Below are 12,088 nucleotides of genomic sequence, written 5' to 3' on the forward strand. Positions count from 1 at the left end.
TGACGTCGTGAGGACGTTATTCATCTGACATCTGTACAAGGATAACGTATGCCTATGGCAAATGAAACATCAACTCTACAATGACTTAAATGCCAGAGATGAACAGAGTAGCGTGCGTCATTCACCAACGCCAGTGAATCACCGTTTGAACATTGGGCGGGTAAGCGTCCAAGCGAGCCTTCCATCCCGCGCCGGGCCATCTTCACTCAAAACACGGTTGTGTGACGTGGCCTAAAGTCATATAAGTAAACGAGGAAAAACTGGTCACAGTACCGACTACCAATGTTCACCCTGGGGTAGCTTCCTGTCAATAGAAAGCTCCACATTTTGCCTCCTGTATTTAATGCATTCAACTCCATAATTAGTCGTTGATGAAGAATTCTGTATTTTTTTCAGTCTAAACATTTTATATCAACGCTTATCCCTCTGACCAAGTCATTTAGGTAACAGATAGTGAAACAACTCGTTACTTTTAAAGCCGTATTGTGCATCACTAATTAGTTTGTTCTCTGACATATGCTTCACTATTTCCTTCTGGATAATACTCTTGAATTGGTCACTGGCACTGTTCTGTGTTTTGCTTTTCTGCATTGTTTTCAAATATTGGTGATGTAGTTCAATATCTAAAGAAACCCGATAGATATTTAAGAGTGGGTCAAAATCACCCTGCATTACTTGAAAATCATTGGTGATACCCAATCCGGTCCTGGTATCTTTTCATTAGTTCCAGCCCATTCTGTAGCATTCTCCTTATCGGGCCCTCGAAACAGATGGCTCTACCAGGAGTTAAATTGTAATTGCTCACAATGGAAAAGGGAAGAGAAAGAACCGTATAAGATATGATGACCATTACGTAAATATATCAGTGTGAGATGAATGAATATCAAGTGGGCTTATATAACAAGAAACTGACGGCATGTTAGAAGGACGAAGACTTACTTGGGGTACAATCCAAGTGAATGACGTAATTCAAAGAAAAGTTTGTTAAATAAAGGCACTTGGACGGTATCCCACGAACATAGCTTCATTCCTGTATACTACAGTTATATAAATACACTAGTAGAAGAGAGGATGATATACTGACTATAGACGGCAATTCCAGCGGTCTACGGGTGCGGACCGTTTACAGGGGAGGCCACTACAAGTCTTTTGGATAGTGTTTACAATCTGTAGACTTGTGGGAGGATACTAAGTGGTCATTTTTTTAAGTTACAATGCCTGAATTTGAGTGGCCGTGGCAATATAGCTTTCCACCCTTCTTTACGTATGTTATACTGAACTTCATATTTTTTTAAATTTCCTGTTGTTATATGAATCGAAATTTGTAGATAGTTTAGTCAGCACTATTTTTGTGAACAACATTTATCTAAAATACATGTTATTTATCGATGCTCCGTTGTAAAACGTTAAACTGTATCATGAATGTGAAAAATCTCTTAATTACAAAATTCTTTGATTCACTGGTCAGTAATGAATGTACTGTAGCACAATGAAGGGCTTGCCATTGTCAATGGCAAGCCCTTCATTGTGCTACAGTACATTCATTACATTCATTACATTTACATTACATTACATTACATTACATTACATTATAATCTGTCAATGGCATTGACAGATTATCAAGTACTGTACTAGGAATCTGTTACTATTTAAGCCTTTTAATTTTAAGGATTGATGAACAACATCATTTAACATAATTAATAGGGTAACTAGTAAGATAATATCATGACCCATGAGAAAACAAAGGTTATAGCATTCGGTATTATTCAGGATAGATGAAGGTGATTTGATCAAGTTTGATGTTTCTGAAGTTTTTGGCTAGAATAGGTATTTCCAAATATTTTTATATTAATATTGGCTGGGATTTACAGAATATAACAATAGAGATGTCAATAGTGATTGAATACTTATAATCTTATTGTTTATGTAGTAACAGCAACATCATTGTCATAAGTGGCAATAGTAGTACTACTACAATTACTGCTAAGTGGCATTATTCTTAATTTACCTTGTGTAATGCCAAAATAAGGATGCATTATTAGTATATAATTTTTTGTTGCATAGAAGTAATATAAGATTATTAGTCATTTATGTAGTATCTATTTTCTTAAAGGTCGTCCAGCCTCTTGTGTAGGTTTATTAACCACTTCAGTATGACTCAAATTTTCGCTCACAGCATTGGCTGCCAAATGTACGATTCACCACACTACATGCATTATAAAACAAAGTCACTGCTGTATTTCTCATTCTCTTTTACTCTGAGTAGTAATGATATGTACATAAATATATACATATACCAAAGACTTTTTTCCCCCTTATAAAGGAGGTAGCCAAAAGACAAAGGCATAAAAACCACTCCCACCCATTCCATCCCTATCACACTCCACTCCCTTCCACCCTCTTCCCTCCCTCTTATCTTGGCACCTCCTAGATGATGGGTCATCCCTGCATCTTGTCCACTGCCCTGGGTCAGAATCAGTGTTGCAAGACACAGCATGTCCACAGCAAGGCTGCTTCATTAGTAATAATAAATAGAAAAAGAGAACAAAACAGTTCACAGAAACTGAGGGTAACTTATGTACAACTGCAAAAATATATATATAATCAAGATGCCAACACTGGCATCCTCGTGTACCCACTTGTGTCTCATGACACCTACATGGGTGTCATCGTACCAAAGTGATATAACATGAAAAATGCATTTTAATTGGTTATATTCCTTCAGTATTCTTTTAATTCTTTACATATTCCAGTGGCCATGGCTGGATATGACTTCCTCATTCAGTGTTTCCTTAACTTTCTCGTATTTCTTCATTCTTTAGATTTGGTGATTATTTTCTGTCCTCTGTCCTGTGCCTCATTACTTGGGTCAGAGGCAGTGCAACAAGATGCAACACTTCCGCAGTAGGGCCTGACAGCTTTCACTTTGTGTTCATCCCCAGGTACCTATTTTTTGTGACACTTCATTTCTCTTAGACATTTACTTGCTTCCCATACTCTATAACTCATCTTCACCTCCATTCTATGTGGTCCCAAATACCAGTACTTTAAGCTCTATACTTCCTCTAGCCTTTCATCTTTTAAAATTACCACCACTGTGTCTTGCTAAATTGCTTCTGATCCAGGGCAGTGGGCAGGATACAGGTATGGCCCATCATCCATGAGGAGCTAAGATGAGAGTGGGGGGGGAAAGGGTGGTGAATGGGAGTTAAATGGGTGGGAGTAGGTATGTGCCTTTGACTTGGCCACCTTCCTTATGAGGGGACTAAAACTCTTGGTATATATATACATCACCGTCACCCCTTGTAAATTTCATCACCTTACTTTTGATGATAGGGAGGGAGGAGGGGAGTGGAATATATAGGAAATGAAATGGGTGGGAGTGGTTTCTATGCCTTTTTCTTTTTGGCTACCACCTGTGTAGGGGGAAAAAACCTTTGGTATATGTATGTATGTATGTCCAGACGCTCCTCAACTTATGTTTTAGTTACGTACCGAATGGCTGAACGTAAGTTGAAAATGAACGTAAGTTGTTACTGTACTATACATCAGTAAATTCTAATACCGTATCTTATAAAACACCCCTAAATCATTAATTAAACACAAAACATGGTAAAATAATAACATTAATTTCAAATATATTAAATTCAAGCAACATAAATTGAGATGGTGGAGGCAAGGCATTTTCAGTTTGTCGTCTGTGCAATGTAAACAATGGACGCAGTGTCGTGCGCAAGTATCGTTTGAACTAAGGAGAGCGCAGTAAACTAAAAAATTCACTCAAATTATTTTTTTTTTACAATTTTTTTTTTACTGTAAGTTCAAACGTAAAATCGATAAAACGTAAAACGAATGAACGTAAGTAGAGGAGCGTCTGTACTTTTGTGTGCATTTACTTTCAGCTTTTTCCCCTCACAAATGGAAAAATCTGTCAATTGATTGGATTGGGGGAAGTAGCACTATTTAAAGTCAGTGGAAGTTAGAACTGCTGGTTCCAACTTCGGGACAGAGTCAGGGAGGGAAAATAATGAAATTTTCATCTGACATTGTTTGTTTACATTACTTTGTGTTGATTTTTTTATTATCAGTTATTATATATATATTTTTATTTATTTAGACATTTGGGAATGGATGCGAAGAGGAGACTGTATGAAGGAGTGATTGTGCCAACAGCACTGTATGGGGCAGAAACGTGGAACATAAGAGAAGAAGAGAGAAGGAGTTTGAATGTGTTTGAGATGAGGTGTCTGAGAAGTATGGTGGGGGTTACTAGGCTAGATAGAGTGAGAAATGAGGAGGTGAGGAGGAGAACAGGGGTGAAAAAGGATTTGGGAGAGAGGGTTGATGAAAGAATATTAGGATGGTTTGGACACATGGAAAGAATGAGTGAAGAAAGACTAGTAAAAGAGGTATGGAAGGCAGATGTGGAGGGAGTGAACATGAGGGGACGTCCTAGGATGAGGTGGATGGATGGGGTGAAGGGGGCTTTGGGGAAGAGGGGAATGTCTGTTGAGGAAGGAAGGGAGAGGACGGAAGACAGAGGTGAGTGGAGAATGGTTGTATATGGATGATGTTGTGACTGCATGAGGAGGAATAGGCGGGGGGGTGGGGGGGTTAGTATGTGTGAGTAAATTTTGACGCAGCCCGAAGGGATTTCTCCCCGTCCTCTCCTTATATGCAAAGGGGGACGGAGAGGGGGGGTCGCCGATTAAATGAAGCGGCCTTGCTGTGGATGTACTGTGTCTTGCGACACTGCTTCTGACCCAGGGCGGTGGGCAGGGTTCAGGGATGACCCGTCATCCAGGAGGTGCTCAGATGAGAGGAAGGGTGGGAGGGGTGTGGAGTGTATTTAGGGATGAAATGGGTGGGAGTGTTTTTTATGCCTTTCCTTTTGTGGCTACCTCCCTTGGAAGGGGGAAAAAGCCTTGGTATATGTATGTATGTATGTATTTACATATGCTACAAATGGCAAATTTCAAAGGTTTCCCACCAAAAAAAAAAAGGGGCGAGTGATTTTATTGAGGAAATTGTCAGGGTGATACTAAGGCCAAAAATAAAAGAAAGATATTTCATTGTCAAAGCAACTGCAATGGAAGTGAAATCGCAGTCGAGTTGAAAAGATTAAGATTACTCTTTTCCCACAAGTCAAAGTTCCATGACCTAGGGTGAAAGTTTGAGCTAGAAAAAGAAACAATCCTGAAAAAAAAAAAGATAGACTTTGACAAATGAGAGAATTAGTTTTCTCAGTACCACAGATACAAGCAAAGCCAGGACAAAAACAAAAGAGGATAAAGGGGATGCAGTAACCTTTAAAGAGATCATAAAACAGCAAAGAAGAGAAATTGATAGGCTAGAAGAAAGAATAGTGAAATTGTTATAAAAAGGGAATCTCTTGTGAGATGAAGTTGACAAAATTAGGCGTTTCATACTCTTTGGTTGATGAGAAGACTATATCACTTCATGGAAGGTGGGGAAATTACCTCTGATTCTGAGAAATGACTTGGATGTAATGGATCAGATTGATGCCATACTTTGGTTTGGTCAGTACAAGAGAAATGCGTCATGTCCAATGAAAATAAAATTGAAAACACAATCCATAGCAAATGAAGTAATTAGCACATTGTGGAAGTTAGCAAGAGAAAAAAGTTTGAAAAAAATATTTGGATTTAGGAAAATGCAAATAAGGATGAAAGCGAGGATGCAAGAAGATTTTATTTTTTTTGTTTAATATCAGAATGTGAGGAAATGATTAAGATAAAAAAGGCAATATTACACAGAAAACACTACAAGGAAACTTAAAGTAGCCTGTAAAAGTGTAGATGGTTTACTATTGGGCAGGTTGGAGATCAACTTTTCTTCACTGCCTATTTTAAATTCCAAGTCTATGCCCTATACAATACTGTTTGCACAATCACCCTTTCATACTGTCTTCACCAGAGAGAAAATACAAAATTGGGACATAGATAATAACAAGCAATCTCCCCACATGAGTGAGTTTACAACATCACTAAAAGAAATATCAGAACATCTATCAAGACTGGACGTCAGAAAATCACATGGCCCGGATGGTATTGCAAATTGGATTCTAAAGGAGTGCAAAGAAGAACTAACAGACAAAATACACATCTTAATAAACAGCTCACTCAAAGAAGGAAAGATACCCAAGGACTGGAAAAATGCTAACATTGTACCAATATATAAAGGAGGAAACAAGGAAGAACCCACCAACTATAGGCCAGTATCACTAACAAGTACTATAGCCAAAATTTGTGAGAAAATAATCAAGAATAGGTGGGTAAAACATCTGGAAGAAAACAACATATTAAACCCAAGACAATTCGGGTTCAGACAAGGAAGATCATACACCACAAACTTAATATGCTTTTACTCAAGACTAATAGACATAGTGCAAGAAAGAAATGGATGGGCTGATTGTGCATTCCTAGACTTGCAAAAAGCCTTTGACAAAGTACCACACAGAAAATTACTAAAAAAACTGGAACACATAGGAGGAATACAAGGAAACCTACTAAAATGGATGGAGGACTTTCTGACTGGTAGAAAGATGAGAGTAGTGCTCAGAGAAAAATATTCAGATTGGAAAGAGGTGATCAGTGGAGTACCGCAAGGATCTGTACTGGCACCAATAATGTTTGCTATCTATATGAATGACATGGACGAGGACGTGAACTGCTACATGAGCTGCTTTGCTGATGACGCCAAACTGTTAAGGAAAGTAGAAACTGATGAGGACTGTGAAGCACTGCAAGAAGACCTAAATAGGGTATGGAACTGAAGTCAGAAATGGGAAGTGGACTTTAATACTAAGAAGTGTAGCATAATGGAGTTTGGAAAAAGCAAAAACAGAATATCAGGAAAATATACAATTGGAACCAAGGAAGTAAAGAAAGTAGGATCCGAAAAAGATTTGGGTGTAATTATCACGAACGTTGTCCTATGATATACAGATTAACAAAATTGTCGGGGAGACTTACAACTTGCTAAGATCAATAAAAGTGGCATTTACATACTTGGACGAAGACATGATAAAAAAAATATTGGTTACATTGATAAGGCCTAGATTAGAGTATGCAGCGACATTGTGGTCCCCCAGTACCAAAAAGAATATAAAGAAAATAGAAAGAATCCAAAGAGCAGCTACAAAAATGGCACCTGCACTTGCAAACCTATCATACGAGGAGAGATTGGCTAAACTGGAGTTACCGACACTGGAGCAAAGAAGAGAGAGGTGACCTATTGACCATCTACAGAATCATGAAAGGCACAGAGATACTTGATAGAGAGAACTTACTTAACTGGGACAAAAGAAACACAAGAGGACATGGAAAGAAAATAAAAAAACATAGCTATAGAAGAGAACTGAAGAAAAACAGTTTTCCACATAGAGTTTTGGACACTTGGAACAAACTGGATAATGAAATAGTATGCGCAAAAACCATTCATGAGTTTAAAAACAAACTAGACACTGCGAGATACAATGGTGGGACAACACGAGCATAGCTCCCCTTCCCGCAAAATACAACTAGGTAAATACAATCTCCTCTTTGCATCCATTCCTAGTTGCCTATTTCTCATAAGGCTTTTTAATCCCCCAAAGTATTTATTTGGTTCTCTCAATCTACAATTTACCTCCACCTCCATTCCTCCCTTTCCTCCCACCTGTGACCCCAAATACCTAAAGCTGTCCACTTCCTCCAGCCTCTCTCCTTTTAGACTTGCTTCCAACTCACTGCTGTCCTCTACCCTTGTATGTTTCATCACTTTATTTTTACCCATGTTTACCTTCAACCTTCTCCTATCACATACTTTCTCAAACTCTGTTACTGACTTCTTTAATCCCTCCTCTGACCTGGCTACAAGCTCAGTGTAGTCAGCAAACAACAACTGGCTCACCTCCTGCTTTTCTCCATTTTCTTTAACAATCTCCAGTCCCCTGCCCATTGCCCTCACCTGTACCTCTGGTACCACCCCGTCCATATATATATTGAACAGCCATGGCAATATGACACAGCCCTGACGCAGTCCCACATTTACCTCAAACCACTCACTCTCTCCATTTCCCATTCTAACACAGACTACTACTCTTGTAAAAACTCTTGACTGCCCTTAACAGCTTTCTCCCAATCCCATATATTTGCAAAACCTCCCACAGTGCTTTCCCGCCATATATATATATATATATATATATATATATATATATATATATATATATATATATATATATATATATATATATATACACACACACACACACTGTTAACTGTTAAGGAAAGTAAAAACTGAAAAGGATTGCGAATCACTGCAGGAAGACCTGAATAAGGTATGGAACTGGAGTCAGAAATGGGAAGTGGACTTCAATATTAAGAAGGGTAGCATAATGGAGTTTGGAAAAAGCAAAAACAGAATATCAGGACAATATAAAATTGGAACCAAGGAGGTAAAGAAGGAGAGATCCGAAAATTCTTTTTGGGGGTAATTATCTCAAATGACTTGTCCTATGACAAACAGATAAATAAAATTGTCAGAGAATCCTACAACTTGCTAAGATCAATAAAAGTGGTGTTTGCATATTTGGATGAAGAAATTATTAAAAAGATATTGATCACATTGATAAGGCCTAGACTAGATTATGCGGTGACATTGTGGTCACTCAGTACCAAAAAGAATACAAAGAAAATTGAAAGAATCCAGAGAGCAGCAACAAAAGTGGCACCTGCACTTGCAGACTTGTCATATGAGGAGAGACTGGCTAAACTAGAGTTACCGACTCTGGAGCAAAGAAAAGAGGTGATCTACTGACCATCTACAGAATCATGAAAGGCACAGAAATACTCAATAGAGAGGACTTGTTAAACTGGGACAAGAGAAGCACAACAGGACATGGAAAGAAAATAAAAAAACATAGCTACAGAAGAGATCTGAAGAAAAACAGTTTTCCACATAGAGTAGTGGACACTTGGAACAAACTGGACAAAGAAATAGTGTGGGCAAAAATTATTCATGAGTTTAAAGCGGCCCATACACGATCAATTATATTGCGCAATTTCACCGCTTTAGCCCTCCGGATGGGCTAAGTGATGTCGGCCAACTGCTGTTGCCTGTCCACGGTGGCCGGGGGTGGGGTGCCCACCTCTTTCGGCTGACGTGCCCCAAAAACACAAACGAGGGGAAGGTGCCGCCGCCAACTAGACACTGTGAGATACAAAGGCGGGACAGCACGAGCGTAGCTCCCCTTCCTGCAAAATACAACTTGGTAAATACACATACATACTATCAGACCTCGCCCAACATGACTTCTCCGTGTACGAAATTTTACATATACACAAATAGATAAGATATTCCAGCATTTGCAGAAAACAGCCACAATTCACAATATCACAATTTGAATAGCCTGTCTGGTTGTGTTGTACGCCAGTGTCTGAAGAGGTACTGGGAACCTAACCTATTTTTTCCCATAAAACCTGATATTCAACCAACACAAATTTCGCCCTGTACGATGACTAAGGAACCTAACACTCATGTTCAGCGAGGTCTGACTGTATATTGTTATATAAACATCCCTGTTAGAACTATGTTTCACAACAGAATAAGTGTGTGACAAAAATTAAAAAAGTAATACAGTAGAATATCATTCTATTAACAAACTATAGTTAACACTGAACTTTTAACAGTTTTACAAATATGAAATATACAATTGATCCTCAAAAGAACATGGCTCCAAGCAGGCACTTAACTAGTTCCTGGGAAGGGAGTGATGGGGTGACAAAGAGACACTTAGATATATCCGAGAAGGGTGATATTGATACACACCTGCCAGTGACCCCACACTATGACCTGACCAGACCAAACTGCAGTTAACCTTATCTGGCCCCTCTGATCTTCTGACCACCAGTCAGGTCCAGTACCCTCTCACTCCAAGTGCATTTTTCTTGCACTGAACATACTAGCATGATTGTATGTATATGTGCATAACACTCCCCTGGCACAAAGGGTTGGTAAGCTTATCTCACTGGGGAAACAAAAGCCAATCGCTTCCTATATCTATGGAAGGCACAAATGAGACCCATTGGCCTATAATATCAAAAGTGTTTCTGGATCCAAAATTCGCAGTGAGCAGGAGAGGACAGGTGTTCTCACCTGTGACAACGGTCATGTTGGAGACAACAGGCAGGCATTTGCAACTGTGATGATGAATCTGCTGCATATGGAGACATCAAGTCTCAGAGTTTAGCTGGGCATAGCATCCATGTGGTCAAAATTCATAGTGAGCATGGGAGGGCAGCCATCTTTGCCTACAACAGTACACATTGATGTCAGATGGAAGTTCACGAGTGAAGTACATGGATTCAGGTATTACCAAAGACTCTTTGCTGGGGTATTCAGTCCAATCTTGAGAATGTCCTTGTTCTGGAATTCCTGAAGAAAGTTAGGATCCCTGCTTCTGTGGCTGGGCTTTTGGGAACCTCCAAAATAATTGGAGGGGATTAAACCTAATTTCTTGTCAACTTCCCCCCCACACCTTCCTAGGTGCCAGTCAGTCCACTGGCCTGCCAGACCTTTTAGATACAAAGATGAATAAGCCATTGATTAACACAATGAAGCTTTAACAATGACAATAATTTTGAAATATTAAAAGTAAAATCTATGATTATTCTTTCATATTTAAAGTCCATAATGACTCACAGAAAGGTTCAAAATCAGTGAAAAACACATGTAGGATTGGGACACGTAACACAAATAAATTAAAAAGGTGAATTACAGGGTACCGTATGGCATGACATATGTACAAGACAATACTATTCTCACACGCCCAGAACCACGGAATAAGACATCAACACCAATGAATTCCAACAAATCTATTAGCTGTGCTATGAAATCTCAACACAAAAAAGAGATTGGCCATCTCTGGACAGGCCCCCATATGTTACACAAGCATGCCTGATAGGACTATGTTTTGCAACTGAAAAAGTTTTGCAACTGAAAAAGGCGAGTCAAGTGCGGGCAAAAATGAAAAAAGTAATATAGTAAAAAATATAATTCCATATATAAACTATAGTCAACACTGAACTTACACCAACTTTACAAGTATGAAATATACAACTGATCCTTAATTAAAAGAACAAAGGTCTGGCTAAGGGGTCCATGCAGGTTGTTAACTAGCTCCTGGGAAGGGAGCAACAAGGCAATGGAGACACAGGATCTCTCTGAGAAGAATGTGCTCATTTATAAACTATCAGTGGCCCCATGCTATGGCCCAACCTGATCAAATCAAACATACTAGTATGCCTGTATGTATATGTGTATAATAATATATATATAATATCAAATCAGCCATCCTGAGTCCACTGCTGAACGAAGGCTTCCTTCATAGCATTCCATGATTCACATGATCGCGCCATCCTCTGCCACATCACTCCTGTAAACTTCTCAATCTCGTCTCTCCACCTTCTGTGAGAATAAACACCTTGTGAGATCGAAACCTTTATTAGTACTATGTTTCGCTTGTTAAAGCTTTTTCAAGTACAAACATGACACACACTCTGAGCACATATAAGCCAACAGGGAAGGAACTGGGAGAGGTTAACAAGCGAAACGTAGTACTAATAAAGGTTTCGATCTCACAAGGTGTTTATTCTCACAGTCTTGTCGGCTTTTGCCATTGTGATTCATCTTCTCCACCTTCTGTCTGGTCTCCCTCTTCCACACTTCCCATCTCGCGGAGTCCACTCAGTAACACACTTGCTCCATCGCTCATCAGTTGTTCGTAATAACTTACCTGCCCAATTCCACTTCCTCTCTTTTACTGCTTCCGCAATATCTTTCACTCTAGTCTGCTCTCTCATCCAACTTGCTCTCTTTTGGTCTCTCAGCATTATTCCCATCATTGATCTCTCCATTCTCCTCTGTGCTGTTCTTAGTTTTGTTTCCATTGCCTTTGTTAGTTTCCAAGTCTCACACCCGTAGATTATTGCTGGTAGAATGCATTGATTATATATATATATATATATATATATATATATATATATATAAGATATATATATATATGTATATGTACACTTTAAACCCA

The 12,088-nt window shown here is 38.9% G+C and overlaps 1 protein-coding gene across 2 annotated transcripts in view; it reads left to right on the forward strand.

Moving 5' to 3' along the window:
• The first annotated feature begins 1,116 nt into the window (after nucleotides 1-1,116).
• Vps25 (vacuolar protein sorting 25) overlaps nucleotides 1,117-12,088 on the forward strand; it is a 39,809-nt gene continuing 28,837 nt past the window's right edge. The window contains exons 1-2 of one of the 2 annotated variants that reach the window (XM_076191452.1): nucleotides 1,149-1,264; nucleotides 2,823-2,942. In XM_076191452.1, the coding sequence (XP_076047567.1) occupies nucleotides 1,215-1,264; nucleotides 2,823-2,942 (170 nt within the window). In that variant the 5' untranslated portion in view covers nucleotides 1,149-1,214. Of the gene's footprint in view, nucleotides 1,265-2,822; nucleotides 2,943-12,088 lie in introns of both variants that reach the window. The other variant, XM_076191453.1, reaches the window with a different exon arrangement.

This window comes from Oratosquilla oratoria, chromosome 10, assembly GCF_046742065.1.
Source record: "Oratosquilla oratoria isolate Oo_2021 chromosome 10, ASM4674206v1, whole genome shotgun sequence".
NCBI lineage: Eukaryota > Metazoa > Arthropoda > Malacostraca > Stomatopoda > Squillidae > Oratosquilla > Oratosquilla oratoria.